Source organism: Nannobrachium achirus, assembly GCF_963921795.1.
Source record: "Nannobrachium achirus genome assembly, chromosome: 20".
Taxonomy (NCBI): Eukaryota; Metazoa; Chordata; class Actinopteri; order Myctophiformes; family Myctophidae; genus Nannobrachium; species Nannobrachium achirus.
Genome location: NC_137827.1, coordinates 42763536 through 42786339, shown reverse-complemented (window position 1 = coordinate 42786339; position 22804 = coordinate 42763536). Strand labels below are relative to the sequence as shown.

The window sequence follows — 22804 nt, the reverse complement described above, 5'->3', positions numbered from 1 at the left end:
ATGTGAACCCCTTCAAGCACCCTTAACCCATTTAGGCCAAGAATTAAGCGCGGCACCGAGTGCCGCGCTGCGAGCTTGTAGATCTGCTATTTTAGATATATATTTTTGAAGTCTTTGAATATATATTTTTAAAAGTGAACATTTGTCACTCAAATGTTTTCGTCTGGGTGGTGGAACAACATATTTTGAGATGGGGGTCCGCGGCCAAATGCATGTAATTTTGGGGGACCTTGACATGAAAAAGTTTGAGAACCACTGATTTACGTAGAAGAAGGATTTAGAAGACATTTATAGAATCGGGTCAAAAGTATTCAAAGACTTGCACAAACTTGCAGATCTACAAGCTTGCAGTGTGGAACTCGGTGCCGTGCTGTAAGCTTGTACATCTGGTACTTTTTAATAGTTAAAGCATTAAATAATGGTTAAAGTGGTTCAAATCTAAAGTGGGCATGAACAAAAGCATGAACGTAACAGTTTCAGGAAGGGAACTAAGTTTGTTCCTGTCTACGGCCATGAACTAGTACTTTTAACTAATCGATCATGAACGACCCATCGCTATCGGTGAGGTTGATTAATATTATAATAATAATTATTATAATGATCTCTCTGATGGTGCGCTTACTAGACAATGATGATATTTCATGTTATTATGATTATTATTCTTATCATTTTAATGAATTTTGTGTAAAAAGACAATTAGTCTGAGGTGTCTTTCATGGTCTCGGTACTCCTCACTAGAGATTAATTAATCGGATAAAAACACGTCTCTAAATGTATTGACAAATAAAAGAGTCTACTGTCCTATCAATGAAGGCACCAAAGACCAAAGTTATGTTGTAAATGACTGTGTGATTTCCTGTCCAGTCCTTGTACTTCTGGAGCAGTGTCACCGAGGCGGTGAAGGGCTGGTTGATGAAGTGTCCTCAGTGTCGAGTGAGGACTCAGCTACATAAGACAGTCGGCCCTCACAGACAACAGTGTCTGGCATACTGCTGTGACAGCAACAGCTGGAACAACCCTGAATCTATCACCTTCTACAGGTACAGTAACTAACTAACTAACTTTAATTTTGTATTATTTTGTCATTGAGCTAAACATCTATCTCTCTTGTATTACATGATTAATTTAACACGTCTGTAAAAGTTCCTCTGCTCAGTTTCAGCTTCTCTCGTTCAGACTTCGAGAAAAGCCCCCACTTCAGATAAAGTTAATTTGCGTTCTCACTCTGTCTGTCTGTCTGCCTGCCTGACCGCCTGTCTCTCTTCCAGGTTTCCCAAAGACCCAGAGCTGCGGGACAAATGGCTCTCTGTGGCTCAGAGAGACAAAGGCTCCTTGCGGCATCTGTCCTGTCTCTGCGCCAAACACTTTGACGCTTCCTGTTTTCTGGTCGACACCGAGGGTCAAGTGACTCTGAAACCAGACGCTGTTCCAACCATCGTGGCTGCCACTTTACAGGAGGATGAGGTACATACATGCCTATTAGGACTGGCCCCGGGGTATTTTGTGTGGTCTGCTGTTGGGATGATTACAGACAAATGATTGTGCTAACCAAAATATGAGTCTTCCTCCCCATTTTCCTGTTTTTAACATTTTCTTATAGTGCGAAACAATGAATCGTGTGATTTGAGGTCAGAATAATGATTCATACCTACTCAGGAACAGTGTAAATCGAGAACCAATACCGTTGTACGTGTTGTCAGAGTACCCAGTCGACTAAATATGGAGATACGGAATCCCTGATGTCTACAATGTCTGACATCACGTTGGCGTACTTTGGCATAAAAGGAAAGAGGACAGACAGACGGCAACAGACCTTTTGTGCATTGCTCTGAAGAAGACACAATGACTGACACAATGACCGACACAATGACAGAGAACTGGGAGACTGCCCCAGTTGTGGCTGAGACCCCAGAGATCAAACTCTTTGGGAAATGGAGCACTGATGATGTCCAGATCAATGACATCTCCCTGCAGGATTACATTGCTGTGAAAGAGCAGTACGCTAAGTACCTGCCCCACTCTTCTGGCCGTTATGCCCAGAAGCGCTTTCGTAAGGCCCAGTGTCCCATCGTGGAGCGTCTCACCAACTCCCTGATGATGCACGGCCGCAACAACGGCAAAAAGCTGATGACCGTGCGCATCGTCGAGCACGCCTTCGAGATCATCCACCTGCTGACGGGAGAGAACCCCCTCCAAGTGCTGGTGAACGCCATCATCAACGGTGGACCGCGTGAGGACTCCACTCGCATTGGTCGTGCCGGAACGGTCAGGAGACAGGCTGTGGACGTGTCCCCCCTCCGCAGAGTCAACCAGGCCATCAGTCTGCTGTGCACAGGAGCGAGAGAAGCTGCCTTCAGGAACATCAAGACCATCGCCGAGTGTCTGGCTGATGAGCTGATCAATGCAGCCAAGGGTTCATCTAACTCCTACGCCATCAAGAAGAAGGACGAGTTGGAGAGAGTTGCCAAGTCCAACCGTTAAGAATGCTTGCTTTCTAAAACGAATCGCACCTGTGCGAAGTGAGCGGTGCAAATACGGCACACATGCATATCTCCTTGTATGGGCCGTTCTGTCTATGACGTCAGCTATTTTATGTGTATGAGCTCCACTGCTCCATACCGAGGGAGTGTGCGTGCACAGTCTCGCTGCCATCGTGCCATGGTCCCAGATATTAGCTGTCCACATACGAAAGGACGGACACATGGACGGACAAGGTGCAAAACATAGTGTCGGCCTTGCCTTTCGCCCTGGCGGAGACATTAAATTACAGAAATAAAAAAATAAAACCAGAAAAATATCTGAGATCTGTTGTGCCACAGCACAAACTGCATACCGGTCCGACCGAATTCCCACTCGGCACAACACATCCCTGGGTCATCAGAAACATCTGGCAAGTTTGAAGTCGATCAGTCAAGCGGTGCCCGAGTTATGCCCGGGGCAGACAGACAGAAAGACTGATTTTGTGAATCTGTAGAAATATAGATTCACATTTAGGAAAATGTCTCATGAACCCACGCCCCAGTATGCACGTAGCAGTACAATACTCATGTATGTCAAATCGACCGGCTTCATCGGGACGTCATCATAGATGTCTGACATCATAGATGTCTGACATCATAGACCACATGAGACTGACACAGTATGTCCATTTATGGGCTTTTCCAAGATATGGGCTTAATATTGATGACATCAGGGATCTCCATATGGGTGTAAAAGGGACAAGGACTGACAGAGATCTCCATATATGGCCATTAACTCATTTACTGCCAGATTTTAATTTACTTTGATTTATCTCCTGCCAGCCATTTTCACCTTTCTTTAGAAACCCGAAATACTTCACCTATATATATATACATATATAACTCAAAATAAAGATCTACTCCTCTTCTTTCCAAAAAAGACAATAGTAAAGTAAGTTCCTGTTATGTTCCTTTATTTAGTTATGTATGTTTTAGTGTAAAGACAGATGAACTGCTCTGACACACACCCCCTCCCAACCAGACACAGCTAAAGAAGTAGCTAAAGCTAGATATCCGACTAAATATGGAGATACAGGATCCCTGATGTCTACAATGTCTGACATCACGTTGACGTCATTGGCATAAAAGGAAAAAGGACAGACTGACGGCGACAGACATATTGTGCATTGCTCTGAAGAAGACACAATGACCAAGAACTGGGAGGCTGCCCCAGCTGTGGCTGAGACCCCGGAGATCAAACTCTTTGGGAAATGGAGCACTGATGATGTCCAGATCAATGACATCTCCCTGCAGGATTACATTGCTGTGAAAGAGCAGTACGCTAAATACCTGCCCCACTCTTCTGGCCGGTATGCCCAGAAGCGCTTCCGTAAGGCCCAGTGTCCAATCGTGGAGCGTCTCACCAACTCCCTGATGATGCACGGCCGCAACAACGGCAAGAAGTTGATGACCGTGCGCATCGTCAAGCACGCCTTCGAGATCATCCACCTGCTGACGGGAGAGAACCCCCTCCAGGTGCTGGTGAACGCCATCATCAACAGTGGACCGCGTGAGGACTCGACTCGCATTGGTCGTGCCGGAACTGTCAGGAGACAGGCTGTGGACGTGTCCCCCCTCCGCAGAGTCAACCAGGCCATCTATCTGCTGGCAACGGGAACGAGAGAAGCTGCCTTCAGGAACATCAAGACCATCGCCGAGTGTCTGGCTGATGAGCTGATCAATGCAGCCAAGGGTTCATCTAACTCCTACGCCATCAAGAAGAAGGACGAGTTGGAGAGAGTTGCCAAGTCCAACCGTTAAAAAAGATTTGCTTTCTGGGGCGCCTACTGGTCTAGGCGCATACCACCTATCGAATAAAGACATAAAAAGCCCAAAAAACAATTCTTGAAAAATAAAATAAAATAAATAAAAAATTGCTTTCTAAAACAAATCGCATCTGTGCGAAGTGAGCGGTGCAAACACGGCACACATGCATATCTCCTTGTATGGGCCGTTCTGTCCGTGACGTCAGTTAGAGAGCCTAATATCTTTGGCAAATTATTTTGGCTTACACACAAAGTGAAATGTAGGAGCTGTTTCCACCGCATCTGATGGACAGGGTGTGTAAAACATAGTCTCGGCCATGCCTTTCGACGTGGCAGAAACGATAAATTCCAACAATCTAAAAATAAAACCAAAACATACATTTCTGAGGCATTTTGTTAAAAAAAAATGTTTAGTAAAAGTTGATCTGCAACTTTGTTTTTTTACAACAAGGGTTCATATTTTAGATTGTAATTAGAGAAAAGAAAAAGTGAGTGTTAAAATGTTTTAATTTGCTTCGTTCTATTGTTTTATTGCGTTTACCGTGCTAAAATGTGGGGCATGCGTACGCAGGGGGGCATGCGTACAAGAGGCTAAATATGTATTTTTAGACACAATATGCCAGCAGTTTCTTTATTGCTATTTACAGTAACACTTCTAGCCCCCATAATTCACATCCAACCATGAAAGGTTGCGGTGCATCTTGGGAATGGGCTTATTCTGTGTAAAATAACATATATACTCACTTGTACGCATGCCCCCAACCACTGAAATAAGAATCTCTAAAACCATAGAAAGAAGTAAATGAAATAATTTTAACACTCATCTATTATATTCTTTAATTACAATCTAAAATATGAACCCTTGTTGTAAAAAACTAAAGTTGTCCTTTAAAAGAACAGCATATATACAGTCGATATAAAAAGCTAGATACCTCTGCCTCATTGGAGTGACCCGTAAAACAGGATAGGCGGAAGTGACGCTCAAAGTGACGACTGGCCAATCACAGCGCATGTTTTCCAGGACATGTGGCAAGTTGCCCGGGGCGGACAGACAAAAAGACTATATACCGTAGATAGTCAGATAGATATAGATATAGATTCACATTTAGGAAAATGTCACATGAACCCATGCCCAGTATGCTTATAGCAGTACAACACTCATGTAGATTTAATTGTGGGGCTCGCTTTAGGGAGCACACACTAGTTGTCCCCAATATTTAGTGTGTTTGACCCTGTAGGGCAACCAGGCTATAGAACTTGTCCGACTTTATTCCATCTTCCATCGTCTCCTTTCTTTGCTGCGCTACTCCTTCTACACTTTTGGTGGCACGCACTTGGGCCATATGTCAAATCGATCGGCTTCATCGGGACGTCATCATAGATGTCTGACATCATAGACCACAGGAGACTGACACAGTATGCCTATATATGGGCTTTCCAAGATATGGTCTTAATATTGATGAGGGATCTCCATATATGGGTGTAAAGAGGGCAAGGACTGACACAGAGATCTCCATATATGGCCAATAACTCATTTACTGCCAGATTTTAATTGACTTTGATTTATCTCCTGCCAGCCATTTTCAACATGTTCACCGTTCTTTAGAGACCCAAATAATGTACTTCACCTACATATTACATATAGCTCATAATAAAGAAATACCCCTCTTCTTCCCAACAAAAAAAGAGTAAATTCCTGGCATGTTCCTTTCTTTAGTTATCGGCTTGAATAGAGCATGAGCAAAACATCCTTTTAGATTTGTAATTTTTATATTTCAAACCAGAGATGATATAGCTGCGTGATCTCTGTTTTAGTGTAAAGACCGACAAACGGCTCTGACCCCCCCCCCCCCCATTTTGTTTGTCCCTAAGAATATATGTAATTTCTTCCAGAGGTAGACATACTGTAAATACAGTTCCCTGAACCACTGTGCAATGCTTGGTTTGTCTGGCCTTTTCCAGGTTAATGCAATAGGAACTGCTTTCCTAGTTGATAATGTGTTACCTGCTGCTATTAGTGCATAATGGTCGGTATTGTTTGTTTAGCTGCCCATCGCTGCAGAGGAGGACTCCCTCCAGATCACCTCGCTGGAGGAACTCATCGCTGCCTCGGATGCTGCGGAAACCATTGAAACCACCGAAACCACAGAACGCTCTGAACCCAGAATGGATCTTCCAGAACACCAGTATGCCTTCCCTCCACCAGAGCACAACAACAGAACCCTGCAGTTGGGGCAGCAGCAAGGCTTGAGGAAGACCTCCGAACCATGCTTCGTTATGTACGACAACATAGAGAGGTAGCTGACATGATGATATCAATACTACCATGTCATTTTGACGTTGACCATGAACCTATTTTGACCCTAAAATGATATCTTGGCGGCAGTAGACCGAGTATTACCAATATCTAGTCAACCGTGCTACTTTACCGAACCACCACCGCCCGTCCTTGTGACCATGACCTTTTCGACCCAAAAAGTAATTTTGTTGAAGAGGCCAAGTGCATCCATGTTATTGTACTAACAGCCAGAAGGGGCAAAAGTACAAATCAAATCATGTGGATCTTTTTTTTTGTAATTCTCATGTTGTCACTTGTTGTGTCACTTGCCGTCAGGTTTCTGAAACACGGAATCTTACCTCAGCAAACAAAGAGCCATACATTTATCCTCAAAAGAGCTTCCAGACGCTTTGGCGTGATCAGTAAGAGCACACACACACACACACACACACACACACACACACACACACACACACACACACACACACACACACACACACCTGTTCATTGTTGTTGATGTTCAATCACTGACCTGATATCAGTCAGCACTGGAGATCTTAGAAATCTATCCCTAATCCAAGATGAATTAAAAGAGCTAGTTTAAAATAATGTCAATTGATCTACTGTGTGTTTCAGATGGAGTGTTGATGTACACAAAGGTCGACCCTCCTGTTAAAGTCCTACGCAGCAGAGATGAGGTAAAATCAGTTATTCAATTACCTTTTTAAACTGTTGATCATCTGTTCATCCTGGGAAGCACTACTGAGCATGGGTTCTCTATCAACAACTTGCCTCATGTTTGCATAGGTTATGTAGTCAAGCATATGAATAAATTAATGTTCCTTGAAAGATTGGTTTATGATTATGACAGTGATCTCATGAGTGACAAACCACTTTACAAAGAATTTAAAATGGAAAAACAAACAAACTGGTAAAACCATCAGAGGTAGTTTAGTTTATTTGCACATTCATAAAACGTGAATAAAATTAAAATAAAAAAACAAACAATACTTTATCCACAACTTTCCGACATCCCATCGTGCATTGCGCAGAAGTTGCACGGAGCTTCCGACGTCGCAGCCGAGTGTGATCTACAAGCTCACAACGGCTGCATCTGCGACGCGACGTGAGCTTGTATGTCTGCTGTTAACCGGAAGTGTGGTGCAAGAAAGTCTCCAGTAAATTCCCGCGGAAAGAGGTGGATAAAGAAAGGAACAAAACAAAATCAAAACATGGCGTCCCGGAAAGGCAACAAAAAAACAAGGGCTTGTCTTCTTAAAAGCTCAAGTTCAAGCCAGGAATCATGTTAATACAGATATGAGGAATATATCTATAACAGCAATAATAATAACAATAATGAATAGTTATTGTAATAATAGAATTACAATAACTATTCCTATTTGATAAAAAGGTAATGAGAGGTAATACAAATACACGTGATAAGGTTAAGAAAAACAATACAACAAACCCACCAATTGTATCATTTGTTTGTCTCTAGGTGATAGCGGTCATGCGTCACTTCCATGACAACCAGGGTCACCGGGGCCAGGGCATGTGTCAGCGGGCCATCATAAAGCAGTTCTACTGGGCCACGCTGACCAAAGACCTGGCCACCTGGATCTCCACCTGTGACACCTGCCTCAACAGGCCCAAGAAGAGACGCTTCAGATGCAGCGTCTACAACTGCACCAACTACTCTGGACCCATAGAGAGGGGACTGGGCATGACCTTCCACAAGTATGGGACATCATCATCACCAGCACAAACAAAACTAGAAGCAGTGCTCTTCCGAGCACAGGTCTCCACCAGGCCACACAAATCGGCCTGTTATAGCGCCACCATGAGGCTGATTTAAAAAAGAGGTTCTGAATTAGCATCCAGGGAGTGTGTGTGCTCAGTTTGGCAGCGATCGGGCCAACGGCGCCGGAGATTAGCTGGTAACAACCAGGCCACACAAATTGGCCTGTTATAGCGCCACCATGAGGCTGATTTGAAATATGTGGGGCAGAGGTTCTAGATTGGCATCCAGGGAGTGTGTGTGCTCAGTTTGGCAGCGATCGGGCCAACGGTGACTGAGATTAGCTGTTCACAAACTGCGAGGACGCACGGACGCACGGACGGACGGACGGAGGGGAAAACATACTCTCCCTCAGCCTTCGGCTGGTATACTCTCCCTCAGCCTTCGGCTGGCGGAGACAACAATCATTCTAATTAGTGATTCATAATAATCTGTCGATTAGTATGTAGTACATAGACAATATTAGACAATATTATTATTTTCAATGTAAAATTCATGGTAAATGCTCATCACAAGTTATCTGGACCCAAACTTTTTTTTTTTATATTGATTTATTTTTATTTTAAAATGTTATAATAAGGGACAAGAAACGGGTATTAATATTTTTGTGAAGTTGTAATTGGCTTTGTTTGATTAGGAAAATCAGCAGTTCTAGTGGTCCTGGTAGGATAGCCAGCAGTTTAAAGATAGAAAACTTTCATGTCCTGGACGGATAGGAGACCAGCATTACCAGGAGTCCTGATAAGATAAAAAAAAAATAAGTCGTACTAAGGGTCCTGGTAGCATAGAAAAAAAGCAGTGCGAGGGGTTCTGGTAGCATAGAAAACCTAACTGTATTAGGGGCGATGCCAGCTTAACATAAAGGGCGCTCCTGACCTGTGTTTTATTTGTAGGTTCCCTGTTGACAACCCAACTCTGTTGACCCGCTGGCTGAGGAACCTGGGTCGACCACACTGGCATCCTAGTCTCTGGTCCTCCGTGTGTTCATCTCATTTCACGGAGGACTGCTTCGACCGCAGCGAGGGAGAGGTCCGCCTCCACCCAGACTCTGTTCCCTCACTGTTCATCTACAGTGACCCTGTGGTGAGGAGAGAGACAACACCTGATTATATGATTCATATATTTAAGATATGTGTTAATTTCATGCTGGAGAGAGACCGGAAAGAGACTGTAGACTTGTAGGTAAAGAGGAAGATGATGCAGATTCAAACCCACGGAGTGGCGATAAGTTCTGGTAATGTACCAGTATGATATGCGCACAGGCCATGTTCGGACTGGCATTGTCACATTTAGAATCAGATTGCTTTTCTCTCGCAAGGCACGGAATTCAGAGCACCATGCCAGGCAGGCATGACTTCAGACCTGCAGCATATATGAATTACCTCTGTTGCACCAGACAACATACCGTATGTGATGAGGGAAGGAGGTCTGCACTGCATTGCAACTAGACATTCAAGGGCGTGAAGGGGGAGAGGATATACTGTATATCTCCATGCTTTAGTTACCTCTGAAACCAATGCAGTGAGCTATGTCTGAACACACAAGTCTGATTATCACTATTTAAGTGATTCAAGGTTGAATTTGAGAAACAAGTCAGATTTACTCCCAGTCTGAACATAGCCTTGGTGGTTGAGAGTTGAGAGTTTAACAATCCAGATCATTAATTCATCCTTAAATGAACAATGACTGGAAGTGAATTTATGGGAAAGGGGAAGCTATCAAGCTGTGTGTGACTTATTAAGTGCTGGTAGTAAATTACACAAGTGATACAGTACATGTGTGTATTCTAGTTGTAGTAGGAATACTATTATCAATTAACAGATAAAGCCATGATCAAAACAGACTTGCACCTCAGGAACTTGAGTCTGAAATGACTGTAACCATGCTCCTGCAGAACCAAGCCAGAATCGTCCCAACCCAGCCGGCTCCACTGGAAGCAGTCACGACCCAAGACCAGGTATTGACCCGCTGTTTTCTAGTTAAGAGGCTATCTATCAGCTAAAGCATAGCTACAGTAAATGCCACAAGACATTTTGTTGCCTTATTCTTCTTTGTGTTATTTGAGCAGATATTCTTTGCCAAGTATGATGCAGTGGAGCGTTACCTTCGTAGAGGGCACTACCCTCCAGGACTGAACGGTGTGGAAAAAAACACCTTGCGAAGATTTGCCAAGAGCTTTATCATCAAAGGTACAAAGAAAATCTGAAATGAAAGTAGCAAAGAATTGAATTACTGTCTCCTCCTTAATTATATCAAGAACAAGAATGGTAGAATTGTGGCGCACCCTGCTGGTCGAAACAGATACTGTAATATTCTTTTATTTGGGCATTAGAATCAGAATCAAATATTATCAATTATAATTGTAGCATTGCTGCGTTTAACTCATGTTGCCATGAGAATTCAGACTAGTCTTGTCTTGTAACTGCTGTTTTCTTTCTTTTGGACAGACCAGATGTTTCTTTTTTTCCTGACTTGTGATAATAATAATGTGTTATCCCTGCATCCAGATGAAGAGCTGCATATTGTTCGAGGAAACCGTGTTCGTCGCGTTCTGAGGAACAGAGAGGAGGTGGAGATGGCGTTGGTTAGTTACCATGACGAACTGAACCACCTTGACCTTGCTAAATGCATCCGCTTGCTCAACGAGAGGTAACACTGACTGTTGTAGATTAATTAGTTATTTTATTTGCTAAAAGTATAGTCTAATGATGAAAAAACTGAAATGGGAATGATGGGGGCGAGAGGGGAGTGGTCCAATGACACCCCACAACACCCCCATTGGAGACATTTTCAAAAAACTGTTGTGTGTGGCGAGTCAAGCAGTAATATTTGTAGGGCAGGCAGGATTGTTTCTGTTTTTTGGCAATGCTTTGGTGCAAGTGCAATTCAGTTACAATTATTCTGAGCCCAGTTATGATTACATTGTTTCACTTACATTTCTTCCACACGCAGTTAAACATGTATACTTTGTAGTAAAATATTTTCTTCCACACGCAGTTTTCTAGTAAAAATTAGGTTTATTTTATTTTTATTTTTTTCAGGTGTTTCTGGAAGACAATGAGACCAGATGTGGTCCGCTGGATCGACAACTGTTCTCAATGTTCTTCTAAAAAGTCCAAGAAGGCCCATGTCTTGACCCTAGAACCCAAACAAGACCCCAACCAGAGTCTGGGTTCCCCACAGATCCCTGCAGACTCCCTTGCTAACAGGTATGGGAGGTGAATAGAGAGGGGATGTGTAGTGATCTACCTGTAGTTATTTAACCACTTGAACCTTAGTTAGCATTCCTATTCTGCGGGCCACGTCCTACTTAGTCATTCTAGTATGTCACACCAAATGATAGCAGATCTACAAGTTCAAAACGCGTCGCACTGCAACGCGTTTTGAACTTGTAGATCGCTTATTTTAGCTACTTTTGAATTGGAATCCTGAATGATACATTTTTTATTTTTGAATTGGAATCCTGAAATGTAAAACTTTGATTGAATTTCTTGTTTCTTGTTAACTTCATGAACTTAAATAGAAATACGTTGGACATAAAAAAGGAATGGAATTTAATCTAGAACACGCACTTAAACAATTTACCTTTCTCTTCATCTGGACAGTGACTATGATGATGATGATGATGATGATGATGACGATGACGAGGAGGATGATGAGGATGATGATGAAGAAGACGAAGATAGTTATGAAGAAGACGATGTTGAGGTGGAGGAGGAGGAGGAGGAAGAAGAGGAGGAAGAGGAGGAGGTCAGAAAGTACCAATCAAAGAGCAGAAGAAAGGTTTGTCAGTTTCTCCGTTCCTCACACACACACTGACCACAATGGAAACAAGACCCTAGGTCTTTTTGTGTTATCCTTTTGACAATCATTGTAAACCGTATCTGTACAAATTGCAAACCGCTAATTCGTGTGTATTGTTATTATCTCCAGCAGACGGCACAGACTTCAGCAGATATCCCTGCGCCCTGCCCCTCCCAACCTGAAATCTCCATCACCTCCACGCTAGAAACTCCTCCTTCCATGCAGCCTGAACCACCAAGCTCCACCCCTTCTCAGTCCGAAGACGCCACCGTCATCACCGCTCCCTCCCAGACGGAAGCGCCCGACATCCAACTCGCAACCATCGACTGCTCCGACGAGACGGAAGTGCCTCCTTCCCCCTCCTCCTCCCAGTCACCTCCTCCTCCCAGCTCCCTGATCTGGGTGGTGCGGAGAGTCTCCACGCAACCCGGCAGCCCCTCCCAGGCCCAGATCCAGACTGAGGAGCACGGGGCTGAGAGTCAGAGCGACGCCGAGCCCCAGAGCCCGGTCCACTTCGAGATAATTTCCCAGACTCCAATAACGACACAAGCCGACCCGACCCAAGAGCAGACGAGTGAGTCTGAAGCTCAGGCTCAGGACCAGAGCGACGCCCCTGATCAGCAACCCCTCGAGTTCCACTTCATAACCCATCCTCAGGCAGAGTATGAGACCGACCCCCAGCCACAACCTGAGGTCCAAACGGAGGTGAGCGTGACCGAGACGCAGGATCAAAGCCCTGCCCAGATACAGCCTCAACCCGCTCTTCAAACCAAAACCGCAGCCAGAGCCCCGCCGCAGGCAACCCCAAAACGCGGCTCTCAAACACTACCGCAGAAGAAGAGAAACAGCGCAGCTAAACTGAAAGCCAGCAACCAAAAAACTAAACTCCAGACCTCAAAAGCGAAACAAACCGCGGCCCAGGTCAGCCGGGGGGCCCAGGCCAAGAAGAGGAAAGGTCCAGAGCCAAAGTTGCCAGCCAAGAGAAATAAGTCTGGTTCTGTGTCGGAATCAGCTGGGTCCCAGAAAACCAAATCCTGGACCGTCTCCAAGACTGTCTGGACAGAGACCATCAAGAGGCTAAAAACCGAGGAGAATAGGTGTGTAAATATATAACACACTTAGTGAATTTAGGTTGAGTAATTTGATGGGGCAAGAGGCATTCCGTGAGTGCTGATTCAAGGTTCAGCAGCACTGGAGGTTAAAAATAGCTGATATAGTAGATCGGCAATCATTTTAAGATTTCTGACCATTCTCACTCACCTACAATGACATGCCCCAAATAAGGAAGCTAGGTTGAAAGTTTTCAAATAGATCAAGTAATAATACGTTACTCTGTGTGTCTGTGTAGAGACCAACCAGTTGACCCTGACCCTGTGAGGCCAGACAAGATTCTGCAGGCCAGGGCGATGGTGCAGCACTGCTCTCAGGCCAGGGTGAAGGTGAAACCGGCCGTGGATGGAGCGGAGGCGCAGTGGGCAGAGGTATGCAATCGCTAAAACTTCCAATGTTCAACTCATGATTATGGCTGTCACAATTATTACATAATCGTCTAATCACAATTATTTGACATAATCGCGATTATTTTTCATAATCGCCATAATCGTTTCCATGTTGAAAAATTTTCATATACATATTTTTTAAGTAAAAAATAGTGGAAATAGCAGATCTACAAGCTCACAACGCGTCGCATCGCGACGCGTTGTGAGCTTGTAGATCAGCTATTTCCACTATCAATGTTCTTTTTTAAGTACAAAGTTGTCAAATATGTCAGTAATTTCTTTGTATATTTAGGTTATGTGTCCTATCTACCATGTGCAACATCAAAGCCTACAAGCCAAACAGAAATGTGATTGTCAACAACAAAAACGCAATTAAATCGTTAATCGCAATTACTTGATTGACAATTAATCGTCAGGTAAAATGTCCTAATCGTGACAGCCCTACTCATGATGGAATTTGACACGGTTGGTGTCTCTCTGTCTAGACATCGTCAGTCTGTCCATTTGTAATCTCGTTAGAGCATTCAAACTTCAATCGTGTCCCATGTCCACTTCACATCTTCTGTGTCCTCTCCAACGTCCTTAATGTTCTTCCATTACCCTTTGCCCTCAGATCCAGGAGGGAATGGTGGTCTATGTGTGTTTCTTCCAGGGAGCCACAGAGGACATTGTTAAAGAGATGGGTAAGATAAAATGTTCTTCCAAGCTGACTCAAGACTTGGTTTATACTTCATATAACTGTGCTTTTTAAAAAAATCACACCCGTGTGAACTGAGCGGTGGTCGTGGAGGCTGCGCAACAGCAAAACAAATATATATATATATTGTGTGTGGGTGTGGGTGTGGGTGTCTGGCCTGGCCTGAACAACAGCGCCCCTCCCTTAACATGTGTGGTCACAAAAGGTACTGTAGGCTTAGGCTACATACAGACACGCATACAGACAGACAGACCCACACACACGGCCACGTATAGGAGCGTTGTGACCACCGCTCAAAAAGGAGAGAAAAAAGAACGCATACAATTTAAGCATATGACATAATTGTTGTATTTCATTGATTGGTCAGAGGTAAAGTAAATAAATACCAGTAGTACTAAACAAGTTCTTAACAAGTCAAATCACATTCTGTCCTACAGCCAACACTCTGATGAAAGCCAAGTTGTTCCGGAACACCTTGAAGCGTCCGTCCTCTGTTCTAGAACTCCCGGGCAGCGTTCTGCTGATTCCACAGGACTCGCTGGTTGGGGAACAGCAGCTCTTCAAGAGGAAACGGCTCGAGTACAACAAGGCCTGTGCGATGTGGTGGAGTGCTCAGTTGTACGCCAAGCTGGTCTCCGCTTGCAAGAACATTATGGAGAAGCATGCGACCACATCAGCGTTGGGGATCACCGTACAACATGGGACCTATGGTCAGAAACAGGAGATCATGCTGGCCTCCTTAGAACCTCACACACACCTACTGGAATTTTAGATGTTTTGAAAGACAACCGAACAGGTGACCTATGGAATTGTGTGGTGCCACAGAGTTGAGATTTCGCATTTTAAGTAAATCCTTTGTTTATGGACCCAGCGCAATGCTGAGCTGAGCTAGGTCACAATTTGATAATACAAAATTCAATAGGTTACATTGATTTATGTGGGGGACATATGGGAATATCACCTTTGCAACAGTAATGCATTATGTTTGCATGAAATAAAAACATGTCTGATTATTATAGAGCCGTGTAAGTTGGTGGTTACATGGTATTCATAATTTATTGTCAAGTCTATATTCTGTGTATGCTACATTTCCAGTCACAGTGCAGAGCCACAGGGCACCCTACTGTACATATAATTTCAAGAGACACTTTTATCATGAGTGTACTGTATAAAAGCATGTATACAGGGTTTAGCTTTACACCGGGGTGGCAGTGGTTCAGGAGGTAGTGTGGTGGCCTGGAATCAAAAGGTTCCCTGTTCGATCCCAGATTCTCCCGTCAAATGCGTCAATGTGTCAAAAGTGTCCTTGAGCAAGACGCTGAACGGTAGATAAACTCGAGTGTACAAATGGACCTGTAAAATATGTACTGTGTGGGGTTTAAATGTAGAGGACATGTTGAAAGTACTGTATTTACTTAGCTTTTCTTTCCCTTTCCCACAAGGAGTTTCCCAGAAGTAATTTAGTTTCAAGATGCCATTACACTTCTTTTAAATTAATTTAAGTAGAAGATTGTTGGATCTAGTTTTGCCCTTTCACTGTTTTTGACAATATAGGAATGCATAAATGTTTGTTTAACATGATGCCTGATAGTAAAGAGTATAGTATGTATAGATACATTAAATGTATTCATAATTCATTGTTGTGTTCAGTTTTTTTTTTTATAGAAGATTCAATGCTCCATTATTGAACAGAAATTATGAATTGTGATAGGAGTAATACAATAGTAATAGTACAAATAAAACAATGTTATAAAATACAAATACCGGTACTACAAATAAAACAATGTTATAAAATACAAATACCGGTACAACAAAATGCTAAGTATCACATAAGTGATACTTAAAAATGTACTTGTTTGGTGTAGTGCAAGGGTTGGCAACCTTTAATTTTCCTGAAAGTCCGTTAAATTGAATTATAACGCTACATTTATTTGTTTCGGACATGTTGATGACCCCTGCTCCGACCAACCCACCAATATGTCCCAGCCAGAGTTGGAATGAATATACCTGTAGAATTATGTGGCAACAGAGGCAGCATGAACATCTTCAGGGCACATAGTTCCTCTGAGAACTGAAACATAATGTTTTCATTTTAATAATAAGGGAGAAGAAGAAATAAAGTACATACTCACATTCACACTTTCTCTGCTTTATTAAACAAATAAGGTCACAGGTCTTCATCAGGATTCGTTTCTGATATCATCTTTCACTGGTATATTTTTCATTCCACATACTTTTTTTTTTTTCTTTTTTTGCATTCGACCGGACCCTGCCGTTTAAAACATTTCCAGTGGTAGGCTATGTGGTACTTTGGTTTTGAACAGAATTCTGGGAATAGCACTTCCAACAGACATCAGCTTGAGCTGAAGGCGATTCTATTCGTGACAAATCAGGATTTGTCCAAACCCAGTTCCTGGTGAAGGCTCGGAAGCTCTTCGCGAAGTGCACTGATCAGCCTCAGACATGCATCGTTCCCTATCAGTATCATCAGGTCGATGACTTTCCGCGCTTTCTCTTCTCTGACTTTCTCCGCCATGATCGTCTCCAACTCTTCGTCGAGGATAATCTTCTCGTCCAGCAGTGTGTCCAACAGATGATTGGTCACGTCCTCTGGCACTCGTTTGACGAACTCTGCCTTCACAGAGAGCAACGCCTCCACTGCCTCTCGTGGCGGAACCACAATATGGATGGGCGGGCGGGCGTCTGGAGGAAAAAGAATCGTTTTCAGTTACACTTTATAAACACACACACACACACACACACACACACACACACACACACACACACACACACACACACAAATATATATATATATATATATATATATATATATACACACAGTATATATAATTTTTGTCTAATAAAATAATCAATCAATCAATATCAAATCAATTTAATTTACCATAGGCTGTCAAAAATCTAATTTGAATGTCATAGCAAAGGCTGTGAATACTTCCTTATGCATCTGTGATTTTGTCTTTTTTAATTTATACAAAATACATTTTATTTTGTCATTATGGGGTATAGTGTGGAGTATTTCGAGTAAAAATAATTAATTTAATCTATTTTTGAATAAGGCTGTAACATAACAAAATATAGAAAAATTGAAGGAGGTGAATACTTTCACAAAGGCAGTGTATCCCCATAACCACCATTCAGTTGTTATGATGGGGAAGATACAGTTTAGTAATAATTCAATTACACTGAATAACTATGTTTACCGTCAATTTCAATGGTATCCTTCCAGATTTGGTTGTCCTTAGGTCCCAGGAATGTCACTGAGACTTCCTCTGCTTGGACAGGAACAACCACCCTAAACATTGGATGGTAATTTGGTCCGTAGGACAGCGCCAGATGATAGGTCTCACCCTGAAAACAGAGATAAGTTTTAGATTGATAACTATAGAACTATTGTATAATAATATATTAGCAGTGCTAGTAATGGTCGTAGTTGTGATAGTAATAACACCAGTGTTGGTATTAGTAGTACTAGCAGTAGTAGTATTAGTTACTGGACATTATCATGATGACTCTTAACATAATAAACTCAGGTAGTTACTTTAATGTGTCATACCCCAAGCAATGTGTCACATGATTCTTCCTGGTAATCACATTGCAGTTTGTAGCGCTGGTCTGGCGTCAGTTCACAGTTGAAGGTCGTCATCAGCTTTTCTTTCATGCAACCTACATACTGATAAAAACACAACACCTACAAAGACACAAACACAACTTGACCAGATTGTTCAGGACTGGCACGGTGACGATATACTTCACCAGTCTTTGTTACCATGAATACTAGGGTATTTTGCCATAGCTCCTTTGTCTTTATAAAGGCAACATGCATTATATAAACTTTGTCTTTATAATCACCATACAGCAGGGGTCTTCAACAGGGGGTCCAAATCTTTGTGATAGAAACTTTTTTTTTATATTAACCATAGTGTCCAAATTCGGAGAACTTTAGCCAAAAATAGCCGATAAAAAGAGCAGACTAAGTACAGAGTGAAAGATTAAGTCTATTAAGTATTGACGGTTCAATATTTAATTGGTTAAATATCTAAAATTACAAATTGAAATGAATCCGAAATACACTGATAATTGTGCTGTCAAACAATGAAACCATGTGTAATCTATGAACATGTTGTGGGGGGTCCCTGATTCATCTCTCTCTTAACTAAGGGGTCCTTGGCCTGAAAACGTTGAAGACCCCTGCCATACAGTATATACATTTTTGTCTTTATAGGCACCATGCAGTATAAAACTTTGGTCTTAACCCTTAAATTCTGTTCAGATTCACTACACCTTCGTTCTGTTCGGGTCATTTTGACCCGGGGGATATTTGGTTTAAAAAAAACAACACTAATATAAATTTTAACTTAACAAATCATCATGATACATTGACTTTGACTCAATACCAAACAATTCATCTCAGAAGAATCTTTAAGGCCAGTGAGTTTCAGGTGGAAAAATGTTTAACTTCTACCTTTTTTTTCTAAATGAAAATGTAAAACGGGTCAAAATGACCCGAACAGAACTTAAGGGTTAAATTGATTGTCAAATGTGTCCACGCCTACAGACAAGCCTCTGTATGTCTGTTCAAAATCTGAATTGAACTTCAGTCTAAAGAACTACTTAACTAGGTTTTCGCCCCCTAGTGGCGGAAAAAATTACCTCTGGGAACTCAGATTGCTACTTAACAGATACAATATTTTACCTCTCTGAGATGCACATTTGCAGGCACCATTGATGCATTCAGTCTCCGTGTTCGGCGTCCTGGTTCCTGAAGGAACAGCAGAACTTGACCAGATATTGCCTTGCTATAATTGTACTTCTTCCACAGGAGTCCAAACTGAGACGAGACGTGTGTCACATTTAGAACCACATGGGTCTGGGTCACTTCCTGTGGTTTTAAGAGGCGCAGCCCCTCATCTGTGACGTTGACCACACGAAGGTCATCACCTGTGAAAGTACATTTTGAATATATTTAACCTGAATCTTGTCATTCTATTGTGAGTATGGTGACCAGACGTTAGGCCCGGGATTGTCCCGTTTTCAAGCTGCGTGTCCTGAGTCTCGACAAATATCTCCCGGTCTTCAACATTCACTACAAAATTGTCCCGGTTTTCACCAGAATTACAATAATAAATTATAGTTTTTTTCAGTGGTTGCATAAACAGTTGTTCTGTTCATGTAAACATGCTCACCTAACCAATCAGATAACAGGAATGAATGTATTGCGTGTCTGAATTCAAGCTGAGGCTGATGTTTGTCAATCAGTCGTTGGTTGCCTGTATGCAACACCTATTGCGTATACACGTGTGCGCGCATGCATGGACGTGCATGAATGGCCACGCACGACGAACATGCAAATTGATTCATGGGTCCCGGTTTGAGGGGCTGAAATATTGGTCACCCTAATTGTGAGGAGGACGTGAAACACAGCACTTCCCAAAGTGTTCTGTGTATCGAGCACTTGCTCACCTTGCCCTGGAAAAAACACACAGTAGCCCACTGTATGACACACGGCTCACCAAGTTTTACAATCTCAGCACACAGAAGACAGTGTGGCTGTTTTTCACATGTTCTCAGTCCTCACGATAGGATATATACATATTAAATATATAGATATACACAATAAAATAACCCCCCCCCCCCCCCCCCCCCCAGTGACGAAAATGAGAAAAACTTTTTCGATTACAATAAATCTAATATGTACGATCAATAATTCCAAAAATGCCCAAATGTACGATAATTTCATATCACCAAATTCACTATTTTCCCTGGCTGCTGATCTGGGATCTGGTTTGGCTTCTCAAAATAAGCCAGGAAATCAGTCAATCTGACCCTAGATCTGTACTTGGAGGCATTAAAAACACCCGTTGCATCTTTCCAGACCAGTTTCAGGCTTTTATTTGTGTAAGCTCCAGGAAGTTGCCTGCCTCCATGCAGCATATCTGATGCATTTTTGTCACGCAGGAGTCTCAAACAAGGTTGTTTCTTACACTAAAAACGCCTTTTTTGGTGAAATTATGTTTTTACGCGAGTGATTTCTCTTTTTTGGCTGTGTACGATAGTTTCATGTCAAATACGATAATTCTGAGCCTCCGGTACGATAATTCAACATTTCCCATCTGGCAACACTGAATACAACATCCCACATTGGATTTCAACATATTGTCTTGTACAATGCGAAGTGCAGTTCCTCACCAGGTGTGATGGCACAGTGTTGCAGGCGTAGCTGGCAGACAGACTCCTGAGGACACTGGATGTCAAACAGAGGACCTGCAGGAATCCCTCCTGTTGACTGGATCTGTCTGTCGGGCCAATACACAGACTTGTAGAGGACTTCTCCCTCCCCTGTCGTTTCAAACACCAACCCGGTCTCTTTGCACTGGAACTGCCCCGTCCCGGGGATCTGGAACCTGTGACACAAAACAAACATTTGTATTTGTCTATATGATATAAAACAAACATTTTCATTGATACAATCTATTGAGTTCATTAGGTGTCATGTTGCCACATACAGTAAGGTCTTATTTAGCAGACACATGAAAAGTAATATGATTAAAACAAAGAGCAATGAAAATACTTAAAAAATAAATAATCATCTAAATTCATACATCAATGGCATTCTTAACACATTCTTGTGTGTGTGTGTGTGTGTGTGTGTGTGTGTGTGTGTGTGTGTGTGTGTGTGTGTGTGTGTGTGTGTGTGTGTGTGTGTGTTGTGGGGTGTGGTCTAAAGGCCCATTCATACTCCAGTTTTAGGTGAGTAGCAATCTGGCTAGCCATCGTCAAAGAAAAGGGAACGCCCACTCGGGTTTGTCCCTCAGAAGCGTAGCTATCAGACTCTGTCTCGAGAGAATGGGTGAGTAGCAACTCACCTAATCTAAAAGTATGAATGTCTCTTTGATATATAGAAGTTACCAATGAAGCTGTAGGAAGACTCACGTGTATTCAGGTCGTTCATCTACTATGTTCACCACGGGGGAGAAACTGACTGACCTGAAAGACAAACAAACAAACTAAACGAGACTTCCAAGATCATGATGGTTTTAACATTTGAGCCCTGTATTATAATATAATATTATAATTAAATGTACAAGCGCAAAACAATATAGATCTGCTATTTTGGTGTACAAATACTTTAATTAAGTACAACTCAAACTTCAGGGGTTAAACTTAAAATGGCAACAAAACAACAACAAAAAATGAACAAGGTCCGAACTGCGTACTTTGTATGACGTTAGTCTTGTGTGACGTTAGCCTCGTACTATGGACATAGGGACATGCACACAAAGCCAGATGTAAGAGCTCTCCTGGAGTTGTACTCACATGTTTTAAGGAATTGAGGTTGAACTTGAGGGTTCTTCTTGATCCAACCTGTAAGACATAATCATATTGTTAATTTGTAATACTAGCCCTTACCCGTTCAAAGATATGAGGTCCGAAATGATGTGCAGTTTGTGTGTTATGGGATGTGCACTGTGCACACAGTATATGAGGGATGGAAAGTAACTTTAACTGGTGCTTGCATGCTAATATGTAGGAGCATCAATGTAAGAAATACCCGTTCCATTTAACGGCTACAGAGATACTGTGTACCGATCTGCATGATTTTTGGACATCATCTGTAACAGGGCCAGAACCCCCCCCCCCCACCCGCCTGCCTGCACACACCCCCCCCCCCCCCCCCCCCCCCCCCCCGTGTGTGTGTGTGTGTGTGTGTGTGTGTGTGTGTGTGTGTGTGTGTGTGGGTTTGTGTGTGATTGTGCATGGCCTGAACAACAGCGCCCCTCCCTTAACATGTGTGGTCACAAAAGGTACTGTAGGCTAAATAGATATAGATACACCATAAAAATGCGAATATACAGCATACGATTTGTGAAAGTGACAAACGGGCTTCACAGTTATGTCAGGTGTGTTCATATGCTGATGGTGATGCGATTTCAGATCAATTGCTCCAGCCACCGAGGAGAAACGCTGGGACAGACAGACACTCACTCACTCACTCAGTCAGACATTCGCAAAATTATAGTATAGATATCGTTGCTATCGGGTAGAAACCTCTTATTTACATATTTTTTGGTTACTGCCTGAAGAGATCAACTCTTCCTGGCCATAAACATTTTCTAAACGCCATGCTTTGACCCTTATCTTAAAGGAGATGGATGCTGATGCTCTAATTATAGGCCTAACCCTCATAAGAATAGTCTACTCGTAAGAATCGCACACCAACGTAAAGTCCTCACAAGAAGGCTAATACCAGGAGGTCGGGTTGCGTGCCATGAGAATGTGGTTCACACTGATCTCAGTTTCAGATTAACATGTTGAACTCGTTTACATTTAAATTACAATCCAACCAGAACAGACCTGGGTGAGTTGAGATTCCCTACTTCCCCAGGTGTTTCGTCCAGATGGGCGTGGTTTTGAGGTTATTCAT

General features: G+C 42.6%; 3 protein-coding genes across 3 annotated transcripts; 2 read left to right on the top strand and 1 right to left on the bottom strand.

Annotated features, from left to right (window-relative positions):
• Positions 1-1861: 1861 nt before the first annotated feature.
• On the top strand, positions 1862-2481 carry LOC308305771 (small ribosomal subunit protein uS7-like; the record flags this gene model as incomplete). The annotated part of the gene is made up of 1 exon (XM_080750640.1): positions 1862-2481. The coding sequence occupies exon 1, from the start codon at positions 1867-1869 to the stop codon at positions 2479-2481; it is 615 nt and encodes a 204-aa protein (XP_080606766.1). The 5' UTR covers positions 1862-1866.
• A 1184-nt stretch (positions 2482-3665) lies between these two features.
• LOC308305897 (small ribosomal subunit protein uS7-like) lies at positions 3666-4280 on the top strand (the record flags this gene model as incomplete). The annotated part of the gene is made up of 1 exon (XM_080750793.1): positions 3666-4280. One exon carries the CDS (start codon positions 3666-3668, stop codon positions 4278-4280), a length of 615 nt encoding a protein of 204 aa, XP_080606919.1.
• A 12470-nt stretch (positions 4281-16750) lies between these two features.
• LOC308306175 (NACHT, LRR and PYD domains-containing protein 1b allele 3-like) lies at positions 16751-22804 on the bottom strand (the record flags this gene model as incomplete). Its single annotated transcript, XM_080751076.1, has 7 exons — positions 16751-17064; positions 17583-17730; positions 17936-18070; positions 19076-19320; positions 20569-20783; positions 21313-21366; positions 22758-22804. 7 exons carry the CDS (start codon positions 22802-22804, stop codon positions 16751-16753), a joined length of 1158 nt encoding a protein of 385 aa, XP_080607202.1.